The sequence below is a fragment of the Chinchilla lanigera genome, unplaced genomic scaffold, assembly GCF_000276665.1.
Source record: "Chinchilla lanigera isolate Chin_1 unplaced genomic scaffold, ChiLan1.0 scaffold00186, whole genome shotgun sequence".
Taxonomy (NCBI): domain Eukaryota; kingdom Metazoa; phylum Chordata; class Mammalia; order Rodentia; family Chinchillidae; genus Chinchilla; species Chinchilla lanigera.
Window position 1 is genome coordinate 637,666 of NW_004955587.1, and position 19,702 is coordinate 657,367.

Below are 19,702 nucleotides of genomic sequence, written 5' to 3' on the forward strand. Positions count from 1 at the left end.
AACCACCCAGATAGGATGCATGACCAGAGGAGGTTTTGAAATAATATTTTATAAATTCATCCCCTATTGGGAGCTGTGGATTAGGGATGGAAAGAACGGGGGAGAGCACCACATATAGCACGTTGTTTTTTTTTTTTTTCTGGATTCAAAACAAGGAGGCAAACACATATTAACACAAAAAACATGAATAAATGTTCAACCGAGAAAAGAAGAAATCAATTTTCAGTTAGGGCAATGAAAATTAAATAGGAAAATTTTAGTTATTCAAATAGTACATCTCTGAAAATTCAGGGACCATTTCCTACTGCAAAAACTGCTTCTGTCATAGTGATTAAAATCATTATATAGACAACAGGCCCTGCATACAGTCTAACAGCAAGATAGTCTCCCAGGAAAAATATGGGAAGGAAAAGGATAGAATCCTATTAAGTGAATGCCTTTTAAGGCTCTTAGCAACTCTCTGAGTGAGAGCCAGGTTGGAGGGGTTGATTTGAGATTAATGTTGCAAGATTTCAAGTAGACTGAATATAAGATTAGGATTGCGATAATGGTGCAGAGAGTAAATGTTTTCAACAGCAAATAAAAAATATGGTAGGAATTTGAATGGGTGCAGAGTAGAAAATCATTTAGGAGAAACTTGCTGTTAGGCTAAAGAAAGACCTTGGGCTGACTTGCCTGCCAGTGAAGATGCATAGAAAGATAAGGTCTTCAGGAGCTGTAGGCAGAAAGGCAGCTTGAACGGAAGAGACAGAGATAAGCAGCTAATAAAACGGAAATTTAAGAGAAAAGCCAGTAGAACATGCTTGTTTCAGAACAGATGAACCCTGAGGAGGAAGTTTAACTTTAGTGAAGCCCAATGGCCCTTCCTTATACATGTTACATTACTGCCTGTGTACATCCCTAGGTTCATGAACTTTAATTGCTCTATTGCCGACTTTTGTCTGTATCTCATCTCCATCACCAGACGGTAGATTCCCTATAGGGAAAAATCTGCCCTATACTTTCTAGAATTTCCCCCCAATACCCACTGCCAGGTCTCACTAGAATAATTCTCTAATAAATGTTCATTGGCAGAATTAATTCATAAAATTTCTTCATTAAGTAATTATTTTTCCAAAAATAAGGGCTAAATTTGTGGAAAACAAACCTGAATTACATTTTACCCTTTTAATATTGGGTAAATCGGAGGAGCAACTTAATACTTACATCATTAGGACCTTATTTCAAAAAAATACCCTGGAGGGTCTAATGCCAGGTATCAAGTAGGAAAATGAAATATGTGAGTCTTAGAAGACAGGCCAATCTCTAATGGACTTATATTTTTCTCAGATTCATTCCATCAAGGAAGATGAACTTTAGGCATCCTGGTTAATCTGACCAGTATTTTTTCTGTGCAAGTCTCACTTTTTGGAAGGTTGGTTTCATGAGAGCAGAGGTCATATCTATCATATTCACTGACATATCACCAGCATCTAGAAAAGGCTTCACTGGAATAGAGGCTTAAGAAATAATCATAGGAGGAAGGGAAAGACTCAGAAAGAGAGAAGAAGAAAAAGAAAGAAGGCATGAACTTTTCTCTTTTTTATACCAGTTAACCTAACATTTAATTTACTTACTCATCAGTTACCAACGCTCCCTCCCCCACTCAACTTATGTTAGGCACCAGAGGTACAAAAGTGATGAGATGGTACAGTTTTGCTCTCAGAGAACTGATAGTCTAGTGAGAGAGACTCACCACCATAGGTAGTAAATTCTTCACCAGAGCAAGAGGCCTGGTGATATAGGGAGCATGCCAAAGGAACTACCCAGCCTGCCTCCAGGGAAGGGCAGGACAGAACTCAGTGCAAACCTGAGAAGAATCTTAATGAATTCTATAATGTGTTGAAGGCTTGAAAACATTTTAATCTCTATAGTCTTAAACTTGATTGTAGATAGATTGCCCGCAAGTCCTTACATTTTAGCTATTCTTTATTCAGAGTCATTTTGATGTTGGAAGTTGTTTTACTTCGTACTATTTTACTGTGGCTTTACTTAGAGAATGCAAATGGCTGCAGTGAGTGTGTTATATAGCAGTTTGTTAAAGGATCATGGCTTTATAAGCATAGTCTAAATGTCACAAATTGAAGATTTGCTGTTTTGGGCCAGATCTACATGGTACCATATACCAGGAGTAACAACTTGGTTAAGTATGATCCGTTTACACTACCCTTTGCTCTTTTCTGAATGCATTCTTGTTCCTGTGATGAGGCTTAATGATATAAAAGACATAAAATGGTCTTTGCATTTTATAACAGCCTACAATGGTAAAAGTGTGTGTTTTCCATCAAAACAATGAATTTTTGGAGGAGGATAGATAAATGTGATATCAAAGGGAAAATCAGTGTAAAACTAAATTGTGGTCGGTTGAGCTTATTTACATATAGGAGGGAAACCTGGGGATATGCTGATAGACACTTTAAGCCAAAAAAACAAAAAAATCTAATACATAGCAGGGAAAGAAGGATTTTGCTTTGACTTCTGTTTCTTGATTTCCTATATCAGGTGCTGACTCCAGTACAGATTAAGTCAATTTGCCAGGCAATCCTGGACTCTGGGAAGCAGTATGCCATGAAGAAAAGGAAACCATTCCCCCTGATGTACTCTTACTATGGAACTGAATACTTAGGTAAGTGGAGTTGTTCACAGGCCTGTAGAATAGAGGGAGACTCCATTATTAACAACAAAAGAGTGAGTGGAACCTTTTTTTTTTGACATAGGTGATTCATTACCAAGAAATACTTTAAAATGTCATTCAAAAAATGATAGCTGTGGCAATTAATAATTTAATATTTGTTTTCATCTGCCTGAGAGAGATCTGACAGAGATGTAGCTGCATTAACAATTACTTTCAATAAAGACTAAAATCCTTATTCTGGATAGGAAGCCTATTGGCCTAATTTTCATTTTCTTTTTCCTTCTTTCTTTCCTTCCCTCCTTTCTTTTTGTTTATTTAATTTGTTTTGTCTTTTTAAGACAGGGTCTCACTATGCAGTTCAGGCTGGCCTTGAGCTCACTTTGTAGCCCTGGCTGGCCTTGAACTCACAATGATCCTCCTGCCTCAGCCTCTCTCGAGAGCTGGGATTATAGGTGTGGGCCACCATGTCTAGCTTTTTCTTTCTTTTTTGAGATGAAGGATCTCCGTGTTGCCCAGGTTGGCCTTGAACTTCTAGGCTGAAGTGACCTTTCTGCCTCAGCCTTTCCAGTAGTTGGAACTACAGGCCTATGCCACCACATCTGGTTCCATTTTCCTGAAAGATTGTTCATATTTTTTACAGTGATTGCAAGTAGTTCTTCTGCTTAGGGAAACGGGATTCAGCCACTAACATTTTAAAACTTTTAACTGTAGTGGATTAATAACAGATTACTAAATCCCATGGACCAATTTTGAACTTAGTGCCAGGTAAGGAGTAAAGTACTTACTCCCCTTTTGACTCCTGAGCAAGATTTGCAAGGTCCTTTTTAGATTACCTGCCTCTTTTCCAGACTCAAACTTTATTTTCCCACTCCAGGTTCTTTCAGCATAGTCTCCTACACACAAAATGTTCTCATATCTTCATTCCTTTGTGCTTATTTCTTTTGCCTAGAATATTTCACTTCCCCATATCCTTCATTTACCTGTAATACCCAGAATGCAAGACTTTGCACCAACATCAAAAGATCTGCCAAGATACTTTCTCTTCCTTAAAAGTATTGTTGAACTCTCTGGAGAAACATTTACATGCTTCAGGTTTTTCCTAAGAAAATTGGTTTGACATCATGGTACCCTGCCTGCACTTTTTTTGGTGCCTTCACCATAAGTATTAGTGGCTTACCTGCCAAACCACCTTAGTGCTCTTTGTGTACCTTAAGGATGGAGACTTACTGTAGTCTCCTTTGTCTTTGTGATACAAAGACCTTAGCTACAGAGTGTACACATAATGAAGGTACTCAAATGTATTAATTAATAGCTGCTTAACAATATTACTGAGAAATTTCTCAAAGAATTGTTAAGTTCCTGTTTAAGTTTCCCTGGAATCAGGCCCTGAGACAAGGATTTAAGAGTGAAAGTTTCATTCAGTGGGCAGTCTCAGAAAGCCTTGATAGAGGAGTGCGGAAATGAAACAAGGAAGAAAGCAGAAGCTAATTCAGTTTGTAATGGTGAGCAACTGAGGGCAACTGAGGCTCAGTTCCTTTGGGGGCTGTCAGAGACTGTATAGAACATGCCTCAGTTGTCTCACTGAAGTTGTGAAGGAAATTCAAACATTCATCCACCAGCTCCCTGCTTTATTGATCAGATCCTTCACAGGTGCTAGTTTTTCTGCTCTGTCTCTGTTCTTTGGGTACACTCTTGTGGCCTGACAAAGCCTCAGTCAGAATAATAGGAGCTTGAGGAAGGAAATGGGGAGGGTGAAGGCATTCAAGTGGAGAATGTGCCAGGCCACTAGCAATAGCTGCTCTGGTCCTCTGAGCATAGGGAGCTAGTCTCATTTTTGAACTTTTTTTAAAAGAGAAGTAAACATTCTGGCTAATCACACAGAAACCAAATTTCTATCAAATGCATAAACATTTTCCTAAAAAAGTGAGCTTTTTTCTAATAACTGCAAATCCAGAAGAAAAAAGTACTTCGATATTTCATGACCAAATTTTAAAACCATTACCATTTTAAGTAAATACAACTCTAAGTCTGTTTCTGGGGAATCAAGTGTTTCAAGTATAGCGAAGTAAAAACTGCTTAAACATAAAGAAAAAAGCTTTAAAAGTAGAGAGCTGAGTTTGAAGAAATAACCCTTGGGATGTGTTAACCCCAGTACAACTAATTAAGACTACTAATAGGGAGTGAGTGAAAATTGCTCAGGGACTGGGATGCTTTTTCCCTTCGTTAAGCCAATTCCTTTTCTGAAGACAGGCTGAGGCTTGGGCCTTTGATAATTCGGTACTCTGCTACAGCTGTTTGTTCAGAGAACACCAATTCCATGGAACCTTCAGCGCCCCTTCCATCCCTGAAGCCAAGTTAAGCTCTTCTTCCTTGGTTCTCTCTTAACCTCTTGTATTAGTCCAAGTTCTCAAGAGAAATGCATTTTATATATTGCTTGAACCAATTCCTTATAATAAATAATATATGGTAAAGAATTGGCTCAAACATTCATGGGGGCTGAAAAGTCAGAACCAGCAAAGCAGACGTTGTAAGATGTAATGCAAGTCCAAGTCCAAAGGGAATAGAAGGGTGATGTCCAAGTTGGAGAATTCTTTCGTAGCCTTTTTGTTCCATGCCAGCATTCAGTGAGTTGGATAAGGTCTACCACATTGGAGAAGGCAATTTGCTTTACTGAGTCTACAGATTCAAATGGTATTTTCATCCAGAAATAGCTCTCACAGACACATGTAGATATAATATTTAGCCAAATATCTTGGCAACATGTGGCTCAGTTAAATTGCCACATAAAATTAATTAACACTGTCCTGGCACAAACCCAGCATAGAGCACTTAGCACCTCACGTTCTAGTTATTTACAAATCTGGCTCTCTCATTGAACTAGATGGGAAAGTCTTCAAGGATATGGACAAATTCAGATCCATCTGTGTATGCCTGGGTCAAGACATGCACAATTCACAGCTGTTAAATGTGAAAAATTAAGTAAATTAGTGCTACTTATTAATGTTTGCAGAAGGATTTATTCTGTTTTATTCACTGACCTATCCTCAGCACCTACGACAGAATCTGAGTCCATAGCAGAGCTTAATATTTCTGTGTTGAAAGAATGAATGAATGTTTAAGATACCTAGGCCAAATTATTTTCAAGTACTTTAGGAACATTTTCATAAAAGGTATTGATATGCTTACTAAAGTTTTTAAAAAGCTCTTCTTCAGTAAAGTAGTGGTTGTCAACAGACTTTTTCCCAGAGCAGTTTGACAGTAAACAGTTTAGGTTCTGTGGGCCATATGGTCTCTGTCACAAATACAACTATTAAACTGTCACAACACTAAATCAGCCATAGACAATAAATGAACGTGGCTATGTTCCAATAAAACTTTATTCACAAAACAGGCAGTGGGCTCCATTTGGCCTGCAGGCCACAGTTTGCCAGCAACCTAGTTCTTCAGCAGCTCCGTTGTTACGGTACTCTTTGTTCTCAAGTAGTATTGCTATTTTTTATCTTGTGATTATCTTTTCACTAAATCAAGTGGCTCTAGTCCCTACTTTGTGAATGAATCATACTTTGTTTGTCCGTATAGGGGCAGCTCATGGCCTGTCATCCATTCTCCAGATGCTTCTTTCTTACCATGAGCACCTCAAGCCTGCGGATCGTGAACTGGTGTGGCAGAGTGTGGACTTCCTCATGGAACAGGAACAGAATTGCAACTGGCCACCTGAGCTCGGGGAGACCATTGAGAGAGAGAATGAATTGGTCCACTGGTGCCATGGTGCTCCAGGTCTTGAACGCACTGTTATCTGAAAGCACAGCCTGTCATATAGCTTAGCTAAAAGGAGGTTTCTTTTCTGAGATGTGAAGTAAAAGATTTCTCATTTTAGGTCACTGCTATATAAGATTAAAAGGCCAAGATAAGGGGGGGGTGTGGTGGAACAGTATCCCACTTGCCTAGCTTGCTTGAGGCCCTGGGTTCCATCCCTGGAACTACAAAAAAAAAAAAAAAAAAAACAGGATGAAATTTTTGAAAGTTAGAAATATCTTGATCTGTAAAGGACTTCTGGAAATAATTCTGTATTTTAAAAATATATGATCTATGTCTTTTTATACATAACATTAAACTAGCACTGACCAACAGAAATAAAACCCATATATGTAATTTAAATTTTTAGGGGTAAGGAGTGTAGCTCAGTACTAGAGTGCATGCTTAGCCTGCCAGAGGCTCTGGATTCAATCCAGAGCACCAAGTACCCACGGACAAAGAAAAGAGATGGGTGAAATAAATTTAATAGTATTTCTTACAGAACAAATATACCATAATATTTTGATATTAATCAATTTAAAAATTGAGGTAGTTCACACTTTTAAAAATATTGAATATTTAAAGTCCATTGTCTATTTCACACTTACATCACTTGTCGAACTAGCCACATTTCAAAAGATGAATAGCTAAATTGAGTAGTGCGGATCTGGAGCCTGCCAACTCTTATTATGGGACTTGATCTAGTAGCAAGGATAACTGAGAGCCTGTTAAAAATCCAGACTCTTTGACCCCACTTCAAACCTACTGTATCAGAATCTGCATTTTTAGCAGTAATCTTAGGTAATTTGTATACACCTTTAAGTTTAGGATGCACAATTTTAAAATTCTTTTTCAAATGAGGATTTACTATAATACTTAATAAAGGTGTAGAGAACTGGGAAGCAATCCCTGGTGAACTGCCACCCTTTGTTTTTAAAATCCCATTACACTACTAATTAGGCATTTGAAGAAGAGGCAATTTGAAAGAAGTTAAATTCAAATAAATCAATTAATTTTGATTAATTTGCCAGGAGAGAGATTGAAAAACCAAAATAACATAATTTTTTGTATTATGAGTTGATTTAATTTTCAAGATATGCTTCAATCACAAGAGCACAGCTTTAGACTGTATTAGCTGTCTCTGTCATCAGATTTTTTACTACCTCCCCCATTTAAGGAATGTTCTTTAATCCAACTATAATTCCACTTTTTCCTTGGTATAGTTTAACTTAAAGAATAATGTAAGTCATAGTGTATTGTCATATTTTTTTCTGCCTGCCACCTTTACCCATGGGAAAAAAAAAACCTTCAGATTGTGTACTTGTATTAGGACATTGTACATTTTGTCCACCCTAACTTCTGCCAGGTATAATTTGTGCTCATTCTTTCTCCTTTGACCTCCTTGGAAATAAAACACAGCAGCTATTTACCATCCTGCAAATTACATTTCTTCTTGTTATGCTCAACATATCCATTTTCCATTCCCTTTCATCATTCTCAATGATGATCTGTCTGGATATCCTCCAAACATCCCAGGATCCTTGAATTTTGGAGATGTCCCAAATTAAATACAGAATAGTTTAAAAGCACTCAATGTGCTAGTAAAATCCCTTAATAGACTAGAAAGATAATCTACTAAAATGAGTGAGTGAGGCAGTTAATTGATGTAGGTGTCTTGAAGGGCATCTATCATTTCTATACACCAAATACTATCTGTCTCTGCAAACCATCTACCCTAACAGTGCAGAATAGAATTTATCACATTGGGGACATGATATAGCTTCATTTATTATTCACATTAATTATCTTGAGAAGATTAAACATAAGTTCCAAAGAAAAATCATTCAATCTATACACTCCCTGGACTGCAAAAAATAAACCAATTCTCAAATGAATAAAAAACTAAGTGGAGCCTGTAATTTCTGCCAACCCCCCAGCCACATCTCAAGGGTGCTTGTCCTCCTTTTAAGAGATGCTTTTAAAACAGCACCAGGGAACTGAGGATGTGGCTCAGTGATAGAGCTTTTGTTTTGCATGCACAAAGCCCTGGGTTCAGTCCCCAGCATCATAAATAAATAAATAAACAATTTTTTTTCAAAAACTCTGAGAAATGCAAGTCAAAATTGATTGCAATCTTAGTGAAGCAGGAAAAACTTCAGTTCTAAAAAATTCTACAACAAGAAATGATCTAGAAAAGTAACTGCATTTGTTTGAGGAAAAAAAATTAGGAGTGGATTTATAAACAGCACAGATGGTGAGGGGTGGCAGACCAACCCTGTGATTAAATCTCTGCCAGAGATTATCCACAATAGAGAACATCATTACCGGTATCTTATCTTTTCCCTTGTTTCCTATTGACTTTCCTTCATCTTTCCTCTACAGATGACAGCTCTCATTGTCATATTTACACTGTAGAAATAATTCTCTACTATAGGTTGGTAACTTTGGAGTCTAATCATAGCTGCAACACTAACAGTCTAAGTCACCGTTAGAAAAGTCACTGTTTCATCTATGAAATGAGCACTTTGAAATAGATAAAAACTCAATCTTTTTTAATCACAAGAGTCTTCTTTTCTGCTTTGATCCTTGCCATTCCTGAGGGATATGCCCCAGAGGCCTTGCAAAGACCAATATTTATGAATATCTACTGTGACGTACAGCTTTTTCTCACTTGATGCAATGAAATATTGCAGGAAGATTCATATGACCCCTTTATAGCCTTGATTACCATGAAATACAGGACAAAAGTCATTTGCGAAATCATTAAAACAAATGCTGTGTCTAAAGTAAACTGCCAACTGCATCAAGTTACATCATTACTATGGTAGCATTGACATTGCATTTCCCGTGCTCTGTGTGAGACACAGGTGTGAGCGCTCCTTAAGACTCGTTTCACCAAGGCTCTTGGATAAGTGACTTTGAATAAAGAACAAAGCTTTTGAAGCATAAGTTGGGTATTAAACTTTGTAGTGCCTCAGCAGAATTACATATCCCAGACTGGGCCTGAGTGGTAATTCTCCAGTATCTTGAAACTATATGCGGAGTCTAGCTGTCGCGAGTTTCTGCTAGATCCCATGTTTTCGAAGATTTAGCCTCTAGACATTTTTATTAAGTAATACTTAATTCCTTTACCCTGTCCTATTTGGCAAAGATATACATTGTTGCTTGGCTTGAGTTTTATTTTTCACTGCACTCTAATTAGTTTTCCCATGAAGAAATAATATGGTTTACATCAAAACCAAAGACCCAACATTGTTTCATTTTAGGTTAAGCAGGTTTATTGTGGATTCTATAGTTAGGTTAGGAGCCACCACTTTAGAAGTTTTTCAAGGTCCCTTCTACATAACATTCTGTGATCTAGGCTGCAGGAGAAGGCCCTTTCACTCTGGCCAGAACCACAGGACCAATATATTTTAAAGTGTCTGAGGCTAATGGCCTTGTATAGCAACTAGACAATTTCAGCCCTTCTTCAGTCCACATCTCTCATTTGCATCCCAACATTGGCCTGTGGGGGGTGTGAAATGAGGCACTGCAGGGACATTTTTGGCACCCTGGTCATGGGCTAAACATCAGGCAACAGGCAAAAATGAGTAAGATACAGTTCCTGTCCTTGGGTCATGTACACTATACTAGGAAAGGCAGACATGGAAACTGATCATTTTAATCTAACTCTGTACAGGTGCTAAAGTTTTTATAGGGAACTGTAAGAGCCCAGAGGAGGGATTCCTGGTGCTGCTTTCAGGTTTAGGAGAGGCCTTCGGGAGGAGATGATGCCTGGGGAAAGTTGATTGGTAAAGAAAAATAGGAAGTTTATTCTAAGAAGTGTGAATAGCATGGACATTCAGAAGCATGGAAGCATTGCAGGTAGTTTGGCTTTACTAAGGTGAAAAGCTTCCAGAAGAGGATTAAGGAAGAGAGATAAGAGCAGAAGTTGTAGCATGCCAAGGTACCTAGGTAGTAAGAACTATTTAGCTTTCCCTTGGCTAAAAGAACACCTCCTTCCACATCATACTCTTCTCTGGATGCCTAGAAGCAGAGCCTGCTGTTAGGAGGAACCTATCGGGCAGCAAGGAAAGAGGATCCAGCAAACGGAAAAGCTAAAGTATGGCTCACCCGGAAAGTGGCTTCACATACCCTGACTGTAAGGCACATCTAAGAGGCACAGATTAAATCAGAAAATCTAGTTCTGTCTCGAGGCAAGGGAGCTGCACTTCTGTACTTTTATATGGTTGAAATCTGCTGAAGGATGGGTGCATAATATAACCTTCCATATGACTGTGGGCAAATCTGTCCAGAAAAACAAACAAACAGACAAACAAAAAAATTTGTCAAGGAATAAGGAGCTGTAAACTGCCCTAAATATTGTTAATGGCCAGCTCTCACCTCTCACAGAATGGGAAGATGGGCCAAGTGCTGGCAAGCTAAAGGGGATCCAGGAAGGACACAAATAGCACACAGTAGACCTGGCTAGTTCCTCTTCAGGAAGCATTACTTTCTAGTAAACCCTTCCTACCACGAACTGTGGGTTAGGAGCGTTCCTGTGCATTCCCAGGACGCCTCCATTGCTCCACACAAACCCTAGTTAACACCTCCAGTTAAATTGTAAATGCCATAAAAATTGGGGCTTCAGAAGACCTGTGTTTGTCATAGAGTACTCAATTAATATCCAAATAGCCACTAAATTCTGTAACACTACTCTTTTATTCACTTCATTTCCATCTTTCTGTCAATATAGTAAACTCAGAGCCATCCTATTATCCTTCTTTAGGTCTCCTGACAGCACTGTGCAATGTTGTATATATAAGAACGATCGCACTGTTATGTAAAAATGCCAAGCAATTCACAACAAAAACAATTCCAGTGGTCCCTTGTTGCCCACAGTATGCAATTCAAGCTGCCTAAATGGACATGTAAAGCCATCCATAATCAGAACCTAACTACCTTCTACCCCAGTGGCTTACTGGTTAGCACACTGCCCCTTAGGCCCTCCTATAACTCATTCTTCCTGCTTCTAAACCTTTGCCTTTGTGATCTTGATGCCAAGAATGCCCTCCATGCTTCACCTTGGGCCTGGAGTTTCCTCTGTATCCTAAAAAGCCCTGAAAAAGTCTTACATATGTGGCCTCCCCAGACTATCTTCCCTGGGGAGCTTCCGTTTTTCTTACCCATCTAGTATCATTGACAACTTTGAATGAATTTTATGTCCCAGAAGCAGCATGCACATATTTTTATCTCCTTTATTTAGACAGTGCTTCTTAAAGGGCAGAAGTCATCGTCAGCCTTTATTTTATATCACCCAAGGCCAAGACCTGCAACATAATTTAAGGAACTTAGTGCAAAATGAAAATGTAGTGCCCCTTTTAGAAAAACTATTAAGTATTTCAAGATGGTAGTAGCAGCATGTGAGACCCAGCATGGGCCACTTTAAGGGGTGTGGACAGTGGGCACACCCAAACACTGCACGCATGACAGGCCCAGGAAGCTGGCCTTGCACAAAGCAATACATTGCAATAATAAAGGGCCACTGTCAAATAAATGGATGCACTTAATCAATGAATGTATAATTAATTAACTTCGATTCTTTTAACATCATCCTTTAGTTTGTTAAGATTCTCGTTTTAAAACTAAAGGAAAACAATGCTGTAAACCATGTCAATATTAGTTGATTGGATAGCATTGCCTGAGCACTGAGACCTTGCTGTGCAAGGGTTAATCACAGCATTAAATGACACATTTTAGGAGAATGATGTCAAAATTGTGGTTCTAATACAAATATAAAAGGGTGTATATCGAACATTTTTCTTAGCTCACTAATTAATGAGAGAGCCAGAAAGGTGCTGCAAGTGGTTTTAAAAGAACATCCAAAGAGCAGGCATATTTAAAGGTCTTTAGGAACAAAGAAATGAATTAGCTTTGTGGATGCAAAACTGGTTTCTCCCACAGAGAAGGAAAAGTCAAGTTGACTTCTGCCAGACAGAATGTGAGCTTCTAGGGACAGGAATTATTTACATTACCATCAGCTTTCTACAAGGTAATTTCTATATCTACATAATTGTAAAACTGCCTGGTCAAAGCAATGACAGGCAGGGATGAGGCTGGTGCATGAACTAGTCAAGACACATACCGCGTGTCTTCCTTTTAAATGCCCATGTACTACTTTTTAATGTAATTTCGGTAGTACTGGGGATGGAATCCAGGGGCTTGACACAAGCTGGGCAAGTGCTTTACCACTGACCTGTTCTTCAGCCCTTTCTCACTTCTTCTTTAGGGAAAAGGGTGGGCTATGCACTAGGGAAAATGGGATTGTGTGACTAAACTCCTCTCTGAACAGAAAGCACTTGGAACTTGGAATTTGGGAAAGATCATAGCTATTGTTTCTGTTCCTACCTTTGTAATTGATATTACTCTGTTGACAAGTTTTGAAGGAACATTTGTTTCCTTTGAACAATGAAGCTGGAAGGGCTCCACAGCTGGAATACCTGTAGAAGTCTTGGTGAGGTCATTTGGGACCAGTGTTGTTCTTGGAGAGACTCCCAGGTTTTCTCTTAAGAAAATGTATTGTTATAAGTACTTAAATGTTACATGTTTTGAACTTCTGTGGCAGGATGAGCAAATTCTATAAACCTTTCCAAATAGCCAGAGTACATGAGTGCTAAATATTAACCCATTTGTAAATTAAGTTATAGATTTTTATCAATTAATGTACTTCAATTAAAGTGTTGCCTTTTCTCTAACGGTCAACCCCCCAACACAATTAAAACACCTTAAACTATATTCCATAAGGGAAACACAACGTTGTAGAACATTCTTGCTACTCAAAATGTGGTCCCCTGTGAGGGTACTTGGTAGAAATGTGGTATCTTGCTCTGATGTAACTCAGTGATAGAGTGCTGGTCTAGCATGCCAGAGGCCTTGGGTTCTGGGTTCCATCCCCAGAACAAGGAGTAGGGAAGAGAGATAGAGAGAGAGAGAGAGAGAGAGAGAGAGAGAGAGAGAGAGAGAGAGAGAGAGAGAAATAAGGAGAGGGAAAGAGGGGAAGGACGGAGGGAGAGAAGGAAGGGAAGAAGGGAAGGGGGGGAAGGGAGAGGGAGGAAAAGAGGGAGAGAAAGAGAGAGGGAGAGGGAGAGAGAAAGAGAGAGATTCTTTGTCCCCATTTCAGAACTGCTATATTAGATTCTGTGAGGTGATTTCTGAAACTTTTATAATTTCAGGCATGAAAGTCACCTCTAATATCTGATGTTTTCACAGGAATTGCCTATCTGTTTGCCAAAGCTTATCTGGTTTCGAAGAAACCACAGTACCTGGACACATGCATCCGGTGTGGGGAGCTCACGTGGCAGAAGGGCCTGCTAAAGAAGGGGCCAGGGATTTGCCACGGGGTAGCTGGCAGTGCCTATGTTTTCCTGCTGCTTTATCGACTTACTGGAAACTCGAAATATATTTACCGTGCCCAAAGGTCAGCCATTCTTCTCATATATTTTTAAAAATTTTTAATCTAATTAATTTTCTATATAGGTAAAACAATCACATGGTCAATAAATACAAAAAGAAATTCATCGGGCAGGGGATTTAGCTCAGCGGCACACCGCCTGCCTGGCAAGTGCAAGGTCGTGAGTTCGATTTCTGGTACCAGAAAAAAAACAAAAACAAAAACAAAGAGAAATTCATCAACAGTACCCACTAGGTATTTAATTGGGTTGGTTGGAAACACTGTGACCATTCTTTTTTTGATTATCTTCCTAAGGATATTCTGTGTACATAAAGCAAATCGGAATATGTATATAATTTTTTTGTTTTTTTTTTTTGGTTTTGTTTTTTCTCCGGTACCGGGAACCGAACTCACGACCTTGGGCTTGCCAAGCAGGCACTTTTGCCACTGAGCTAAATCCCCAGCCCCTGTATATAATTTTAATATACAAATGGTAGCAACTTATTATCTTTTTAATAACCCTAAGTTGGTGCAGAAAGGACTTCTTCAATGTTTTTGTTAAATGTTTTTATTATAATAAAAATATTTTATTTGATAATTGCCAATATTTGCACTACAAATAATAGTATGATGAATAGCCTTATACAGGTATAATTTTGCACATATATGGGTATATCTAAAAGGTAAATTCATCCGGGCACTGTGGTTCATGCTGGTAATCTGAGCACTTCGGAGGCTGAGGTAGGAGGATCACTGCAAGTTTGAGGCCACCCTGTGCGACAAGGCCAACCTGAACTACACACAGCAAGAACCTATCTTACAAAATAAAAAAAAAGAAAAGGTAAATACCCAGAACTGAAACTGTTGGACCAAAGAATATGTGTATTTGTAATTTTGACAGGTAATGCTAAATTGCCCTCTGTAGCTTATTCCCTGGAAATAATAAAGATGGAACATCAGCTATATAACAGACAACATTCCTTTGAATAGAAATAACTTCTTACAGGTAAACTGAGTAAACTGGACCAAGAAAAGCATAATTGAACTTCCAATAATCTGGTAGAATGCCGAAGTGGAAGCTTCCTTCCGTGCTGACTAGCCTGAAATTGGCATTCCCTTTGAGGGCCTTGGAAGCAGTCTATGTCAGTAAATTGTTACACGAGGTACTGGTTCTCTGTGTGACACTTAGGTTCTCTAAGCCAGAAGCCCTTTCCCCACAATCATGTGCTCTGATTTCCTTGTATCTGAGCTGTCATTTGGTGAAGGCACAAGAATAGCCCCTGTGCTGTTGAGATCATTCCAACTGAAGGGATATATTTGTTGGTTATTATACTGGTAATGTGACCTTTGGCTAGTCACTTAACCTAGTCTGTGCCTCAACTTTCTCATCCATAACATATGGAAAGCAGTGCATACTTCACAAGGGTATTGGGGATTTTAAATGAGTTAACATATGAAAATCATTTTTAAGATGTCAGACACATAGTAATTGCAATATAGGTGTACACTGCTGTTGTTATTCTTATTTTTTATTTTAAAGAGAAAAAAACACAAAATTTCAAAACAAGGTAATAGGAGGGTAACAATGGTTAATACATGCATATTGTTATCTTTAAATTAGTTACTTACAGTACAAGATATCAGCATTTAATTGTCCAAACAATATTAATACAAACCTTTCTTTTCAATAAACTAAGAGAAATTAGTAGTATAACTACGTTAACTATGATATATGTATTGCTTTTCATTTTCTTCTTTTTACCATTCCCCCATCTCTGTTTCTCACTCCTTTTGAAATTTCTTCCCACTTTACAAATGTCTATTGTACAGTTTGGATCTTATTTACTCTTTCAACTTCTCACACTAGGGAGACTACATGGGAATTACACATGTGAGTCTGATTTATTTCACTTACGAGTATAGTCTGTAGTTGCATCCCTATAAAAGTCTCTAGTTTATCATTTTTCATGGCTGAGTAGTACTCCACTGTATAAAAAGAACACATCTTTTTATCTATTCCTCAGTTGATGGGCATTTGGGTTGTTTCTAAGATCTCGCTATTATAAATCGTGCTGCTATAAACATGGGTGCACGTATATTGCTGTTGTGCAATGTTTTTCATTCTTGTAGGAAGATACCCAGAAGGGGAATAGTTGAGTCAAATGGGACCTCTAATTCTAGTTATTCGAGGAATCTCTACACTGATTCCAAGTGGTTGCACCAGTCTACACTCCCACCAACCGTGGAGAAGGATTCCTTTTTCCTCACAGCCCCTCCAGTATTTGTTATTGGCTGATTTCTTGATAATAGGTATGCTTTTGGGGGTGAGATGGAATCTCAGTGTTGTTTTAATTTCCATCATTCAAATGACCAGTGATGTTGAAAATTTTTTCATATATTTATTTGCTGTTTGTATTTCTTCCTCTGAGAAGTGTGTATTCATCTCAGATGCCCATTTTTGGACTGGGTCTTTAAATTTGGGAGGTCTGATTTTTTTCAGTTCTTTATATGTTCTTGATAGTAACTCTTTGAGGAACAGCTGGCAAACATTTTTCCCACATTGTGGGTAATCTCCTCACTCTGTTGGTGGTTTCTCTTCCTGTGCAAAAGATTTTTTTGTAAGATGAGATCCCAGTTGTTTATTCTTTGTGATGTTCCTGTGCTATAGGGGTTTTATTCATAAAGTCTGCTTACACCAGTGTCTTCAAGAATTCTACCTATTCTGTCTTCCAGAAGGCTTCATGTTTCTGTAGCAATATTCAGATCTTTGATCTTCTCAAATTTAGTTTAGTGCTTGGTGAAAGATATGGGTCCAATTTTAATCTTTGGCATGTGCAGAGCCAGTTTTTCCAGCACCATTTATTAAAGAGGCTATCTTTCTTCCAGTGAATGTGTTTGGCACCTTAGTCAAAGAAAAGGTTGCTGAGTATGTCTACATTGTTATTACTACATCTAAGCTTGACTTCAATCTTTCCATCCTTTTCTCTGTGCATAAACGTGTATTTGTGTGTGGGTGAGGGCTCTGTGTGTGCAGGTAAATTTTTTTATTTTGGAGAGTGAACCTAGGTCCTCATGCATGTAAGTAAGCACTTGCTCTATCACTGAACTACAATCATCACCTTTATGTGTATGTTAATAGGTTCCTATTATCTCTGTGTAACTATACATACTGTTTTGAGCTTCAATTTTCCATGAGGAATTTTAAACTGAAATTAGAAATTCCATTTGACTTAACTATTCCTTTTCCAGATATCTTTCTGGAAGAGTTAAAGACATATTACAGTGACACATGCATACCTATTTTTATAGCAGCACATCTCATAATAGCTAAGTGATCTACATGTCCAAAAACAGATGAATGGATTATACACAATGGTGTATTACTCTTCCATAAAGAAGGATACATTTGAGACATTTGTAGGAAAATTGAATGTACCTTGACACCATAATGTTAAGTGAAATACAACCTGACACATGACCTTAAGTATCACATAGTTTCTCTTATATGAGAGATCCAAAATATAAATAACAAGCAAAAAAAGATAGGTAATAGGAAATAAGAGATAGGTCTTTTGCAAAAGAGAAGTGAACCAAGGGATAGGGGGGTGAGAAAAGAATAAAGATGTGCTATGTACATATACCAAATCCCCATGAGGAATGTAATTATTATGTACCACAAATATGTGTTAAATAAAAAGTAAAAACCAAAAGGACAAAGAAAACCTAAAAACAAAGGTGCCATTTGACCCAGGTATTCCCCTTCTGGCCATCTTCCCAAAAGAATTAAAAGCATCATATTATAGTGATATATGCATGTAATAGCCAAATCTTGGAAACAGCCCAAATACCCTTCATTTGATGATTGGATAAAGAAAAATTAGGAATTTTTTATACAGTGGAGTACTATTGTGTCATAAGGGAGTGTAAGCTGGAGATATTTCAAGTGAAATGGATGCACCTTGAGACCACGCTCTCAAGTGAAATAAGTCAGACACACATGTGTAAATATCATATTGTTTCTGTGGTGTGAGAAACTTAAAGTGTAAATAAGGACCAAAATGTACAATACGTGTTGTGAAATAGGAAGAAAATGTCGAATGGGGAAGGGGAACTAGGAGGGAAGCAAGAAAGGGAAAAGAAAAAAAATGATGAGAAAAAAGGAAAAAATGGAACCAAAGCTTTTCTGAATAGGAAGTCAAAGAAGGGTTGAAGGGAGTGTAAGGGAATGGGGGAAAAAAAGAATCAAATTATATCATGTACAGGTACAAATTTCCTATAATGAATATAATCATTGTGTACACCTAAAAAGTAACAATAAACTTAATTTTAAAAATTGGGGGCTGGGGATTTAGCTCAGCGGCAAAAGCGCCTGCCTGGCAAGCGCAAGGTCGTGAGTTCAGTTCCCGGTACCGGAGAAAAACCAAAAAAAAAAAAAAAAAAATTTTGGGGCTGGGGATTTAGCTCAGCGGCAAAAGCACCTGCCTGGCAAGCACAAGGTCATGAGTTTGGTTCCCGGTACCGGAGAAAAACCAAAAAAAATAAAAAATAAAAAAAAATAAAAAAAAAATAAAAATTGGATCACAACCACCCCCCCTTTTTTCTGGCAGGCAGATCCCAGTTCTAGCTTACAAAATTTGGTTCATATAACTGTGAGGTCCAGGGCTCTTCAGAAAATTTAAATTTCTCACTAATATGTATGAGACTGAAAATGTGCAAGTAATATATGAGCATTGTTTGGGCATTGTACTTTATTACATAGACTACTGAAGTTTTCACTTAATTATAATTCAAAGTTAAAATGATATGGCCAAAATTGATGAAGCTTCCCTAATTTCGGCAGCTCCTGAAACAGTACTGTAAAAATTTGTACCTTCTTAGAATAATCATTACTTTATTACCTATTACTCTTTTAATTGCCAGTTGGAATTTTGTGCTACAGAAAATGTTTGACAACTTTTTCATTTTCTTCTATGATTATTAAATTATTGTAGTTTTCCACCTTTTCTTTTCAGTATTGAATGTATTTCTATAAAACCACCTTGTTCATTGGATTTTTAAATTTTTGACATAGAGCTCCAATAATATAGTTTTGTAATATTTTGAATTTCCAATATCTATGGTTGTATGTCTTCTCATTCCCAGTGTTATTTAATGCATTAATGAAGGATACACACGCTATTATGTCACATATTTTGGCTTACAATTGTTAACTGAGGTTAAAGATGTAGCTTAGAGGCAGAGAATGTGCTCAGCATGCAAACGCCTTGGATTCTGTAGGGAGGAACAGAAGCTGGAAAACAAGCACACATGAAGGGCTAAGACAAAGCCAGCGGGACAACACTGTGAGCTCCTCTAGCCATCTAAACAAGCTGTTGCAACTTGCAAACTGGTTTCTAGGCAGAGAGGCTAAATTGACATCAACTTCCTGAGTGTATAAATAAACATTCTATAGTTCTTGGGTAGTTCCTTCTCCCATCAGGAGAGAGACCTCTGCTTGACCCCAGCTTTCCTCTCTTGTCTGTATTTCTTCATCCCCTTGCAGTTTTTCCCAGGGAACATCAAGAGCTGGGTGGGACGTGGTGAGTTCAATCTTAGTACCAAAATAATTTTTTTTTACTAACTATGCCTTAATATAATAAATTTCCTGTGGATATCTTTATATTTTATTTCATGCATTTGAAAACTTTTTTTGAGAAGGAGACTGCCAAATGATCTGTTGCAACAAAAGAGCAAAAATCCCCCTCAAGTTATACCATAATGCTGATTTCATTAAATGGTTAAAGTTCTGAATTAATTTGAAGATG

The 19,702-nt window shown here is 37.9% G+C and overlaps 1 protein-coding gene across 1 annotated transcript in view; it reads left to right on the plus strand.

Moving 5' to 3' along the window:
- Lancl3 (LanC lantibiotic synthetase component C-like 3 (bacterial)) overlaps positions 1-19,702 on the plus strand; it is a 102,631-nt gene that overhangs the window by 81,561 nt on the left and 1,368 nt on the right. Inside the window, exons 2-4 of the mRNA XM_005414448.2 lie at positions 2,542-2,665; positions 6,254-6,451; positions 13,718-13,925. Coding sequence (XP_005414505.1) covers positions 2,542-2,665; positions 6,254-6,451; positions 13,718-13,925 — 530 coding nt within the window. The remainder of the gene's footprint in view (positions 1-2,541; positions 2,666-6,253; positions 6,452-13,717; positions 13,926-19,702) is intronic.